This window comes from Camellia sinensis, chromosome 2 (assembly GCF_055761805.1).
Source record: "Camellia sinensis isolate YWXY chromosome 2, ASM5576180v1, whole genome shotgun sequence".
NCBI lineage: Eukaryota > Viridiplantae > Streptophyta > Magnoliopsida > Ericales > Theaceae > Camellia > Camellia sinensis.
The window spans coordinates 207,193,080-207,196,594 of NC_138962.1; the positions used below are offsets into that span (position 1 = coordinate 207,193,080).

General features: G+C 38.3%; 1 protein-coding gene across 1 annotated transcript; it reads left to right on the plus strand.

Annotated features, from left to right (window-relative positions):
* Positions 1-1,306: 1,306 nt before the first annotated feature.
* Positions 1,307-3,049, plus strand: LOC145819392 (uncharacterized). Its single transcript, XM_082913377.1, has 2 exons — positions 1,307-2,901; positions 2,986-3,049. Exons 1-2 carry the CDS (start codon positions 1,307-1,309, stop codon positions 3,047-3,049), a joined length of 1,659 nt encoding a protein of 552 aa, XP_082769503.1.
* The last annotated feature ends 466 nt before the right edge of the window (positions 3,050-3,515 follow it).

A 3,515-nucleotide genomic window follows, 5' to 3' on the forward strand; every position in this document is an offset into this window, starting at 1 on the left:
TCATAATCTATCAAGAGCATTGTAGAAACTTTTGGTTTCTTCATTAATATGCTTCATACTAGATATGCTTCTAGTACGCTTGATAGTATTAATTCAGATTGCACTACCGGGATGCAATCATTAATGGTGCATGCATGCATAAATAGCCTTAGATCCGTCCAAGAATCTTCATTAGAGATACCTAGTCATTTTTGATGAAGCTCTTCATGGATTGTCCAGTTTGGACAGTTCAGGAGCACAAGTCTGTATTGTAATTAGTAGTTCTACTGCTTGTAGTCCATCTCGTAGAGATATCGTGTAGTAACTCCTTGTGTTCTCCGAGTGCATACTAGACAAGGTGTAGCAGTACACCTAGTCTATGTCGTGTATTTGGAGAGCCATGGGGAGATGCTGCCGAAATTTCGTTAGAGATGAACAGAGTGGTATGAGCTGCTTTTTACAATATGGACTGTGCATTCTTGAATGAGAAAGTAGGATGAACCAGCATATTAGAGACCAGTTAGAGGTGAATTATGTCATATCACATGCATTATAAAGTACTTAACTGAGGTTAAGATTAATTAGAATGGAACGATAATTTTGAACATTGTTAATTTGGCAGTGACATTTGTAGTGTAAGACAAAGTCAGATGGATAAAAGTTGGATAAATTAGCATAGGTTGCACCCGGAATACATACAAGGGGTTAAGGAATTTATTAAATTTGTATGCGAAAATAAGCCGTTGTTGAATGAAGTCACATGCCCATGTAAACGGTGTCGTAATGTCAAATTGGTGGAGAAAGGCCTGTTAGGGGAACATTTAATGATCAATGGGTTTCTTCCAAGTTACACCAGTTGGATTTTTCATGGGGAGAATTTGTCGTCACCTGTGCCACACAATGTGAATGTCGGGCAAACTGATTCGAATGATGGTGATGTGAAATGCTATACGAAGGATTTAGACTCCCTCCACCAAGCTTTACTCACGAGGCAGCAAGTTTTGGTATTAAACAAGGTCCAGATGAGAAAATCAAAAAATTCTTCAATTTATTGAAAGAGGCCGAAAGAGAGTTGCATCCTGAGTGTCAGAAGTTTTCAACGCTCTCATTTATTGTTCGGTTATTACACATCAAGTGCCTTAGTGGATAGAGTGACAAGTCTTTCACGATGTTGCTTGAGCTTTTGAAGGATTCGTTCCCAAAGGGTGAAACTTTGCCAAAGTCATTTTATGCAACTAGGAAACTCCTTAGGGACTTAGGGCTCGATTATCATAAGGTACATGCATGCCCAAGGGATTGTTCACTATATTGAAAGGAAATAGTTAGTATGGATGATTGCATAGTGTGTCATATGCCTAGATACAAACAGTTTGAGGGGGAGAAGAATGATGTTAAGAAGAAGCAGCAAAGAATTCCACAGAAGATTGTTAGATACTTTCCATTGATTCCAAGGCTTCAAAGATTATTTATGTCATCCAAAACATCTTCTTTAATGAGATGGCATGTAGAGGGCCGAATTGATGACGGCAAAATGAGACATCCCGCTGACTCTCCAGTTTGGAAATTTTTTGATAATTTGTATCCCAAATTTATGAGTGAGCCTCGCAATGTCAGACTGGGTTTAGCAGCGGATGGATTCAATCTATTCAAGGCAATGAATGTCTCTCATAGCAGTTGGCTAGTTATTATGATGCCATACAATTTGCCACCATGGTTGTGCATGAAGCAGCCTCATATGATGATGACATTTCTCATCGATGGTCCTTCTTCACCTAGAAATAACATTGACGTCTACTTACGCCTTGTAGTGGATGAATTGAAAGAATTGTGGGAAAACGGTGTTGACACGTATGATGCAGAAACTAATCAGATATTCCGAATGCATGCTGTGTTATTGTGGACTATAAATGGTTTTCCTGCCTATGCAATTTTGTCTGGATGGAGCACGAAAGGCACTTTAGCTTGTCCTTGTTGTAACGCACATACTCATTCTCGATATTTGAAGAACGGAAGGAAATTATGTTACATGGGGCATCGTCGCTGGTTGAATAGGGATCACAAATTTCGGAAAGCTAGTGCGTCTTTTGATGGGACTCGTGAATTCGAACCATGTCCAACTCGGTTATCAGGGGCTAATGTGCTACAACAACTAGACACTAAGTTCAAATTGAATTCTAAGTGTCAACAATCTAGCAAACGGAATAGAAAGAGGAAAGAAAAGGAGGAAAAGGAGGACTCGGGTCATAATTGGAAGAAGAAGAGTATTTTCTTTGAGCTGTCATATTGGGAGCATAATTTGATTCGCCACAATCTTGATGTGATGCACATTGAAAAGAACGTGTGTGATAATGTATTGTGGACGATATTAAATGTTGATGGGAAAGGGAAGGACAATTTAAATACTCGTCGAGATTTGCAAGATATGGGAATTTGGAAGGCACTACATCCTCAAAAAAGGCTTGGGAACAAGTATTATTTGCCTCTTGCATGTTTTCCCATGAACAATAGAGAGAAAAGTCTATTCTGCACACTTTTAAAGAATATCAAAGTTCCAGATGGTTACGCATCTAATATTTCTCGTTGGGTTAACCTCAAACAGCGTAGCATATCTGGACTGAAAAGTCATGATAACCATATAGTCATGCAACAAATACTTTCAATAGTAGTGAGAAATTTGTTACCGAAGAAAGTGGTTGAACCATTAATTGAGTTAAGCAATTTCTTCAGGCAGTTGTGTTTTAAAACCCTAGAGGTGGATGGTCTAAATCGTCTTCAGTCCCAAATTGCTGTTATACATTGCCATCTTGAGAGAATTTTTCCTCCATCATTTTTCGATATAATGGAGCACTTACCCATTCACCTAGCAGAGGAAGCAAAGATTGCCGGTCCGGTGCAATATCGATGGATGTACTTTGTAGAAAGGTGTGTAATTCTACTCCAATGTCCATTTTGTATATATTTGCTTGTTAATACTTGGAAGTCATGCATGCATCTTTTTGTTTATAGGTACCTTATGATGCTTAAATCATACATGCGTAATCGAAGTCATCCTGAAGGTTCAATTGCATAGGGATACTTAGTCGAAGAATGTATGACATTTTGTTCAAGGCACTTGCATAATGTTGAGTCAAAATTACATCGACCGTTAAGGAATTGTGATGTTAGCGACAATCCTGAGATATTAATGGGGCGGCCATTAGGAAAAGGAAAAGAGTTTGTGCTTGATAACACAACATGGGTACATGCTTATTGGTATGTATTATTTAACATCGCTACGGTTGTCCTATATCGAGAGTAAGATAGACGCAACCTTTGTCTCATCATGAATGTATTTATGCCAACTATAATTATCTTGCATTTTACAAGTAGTTTAATTGTGTAGGGAACATCGTGAATTTATTAAGCGGTCACATTGTCGTCTCAAAGATTATGATGTGGATCGTCATCACAATGATGAGTTTCCCAAATGGTTCAATTCTCATGTAAGTGCATGTCAAGCACAACATGTCTTTTATATTTTTCTAATACATGTGTTT

Excerpts from the sequence above, each read along its gene's own strand:
- LOC145819392 (XM_082913377.1), top strand. The coding sequence starts at position 1,307 with ATGGATGATTGCATAGTGTGTCATATGCCTAGATACAAACAGTTTGAG. Across the intron at positions 2,902-2,985 it reads TGGATGTACTTTGTAGAAAG|GTACCTTATGATGCTTAAAT; the intron begins GTGTGTAATTCT and ends TTTTGTTTATAG.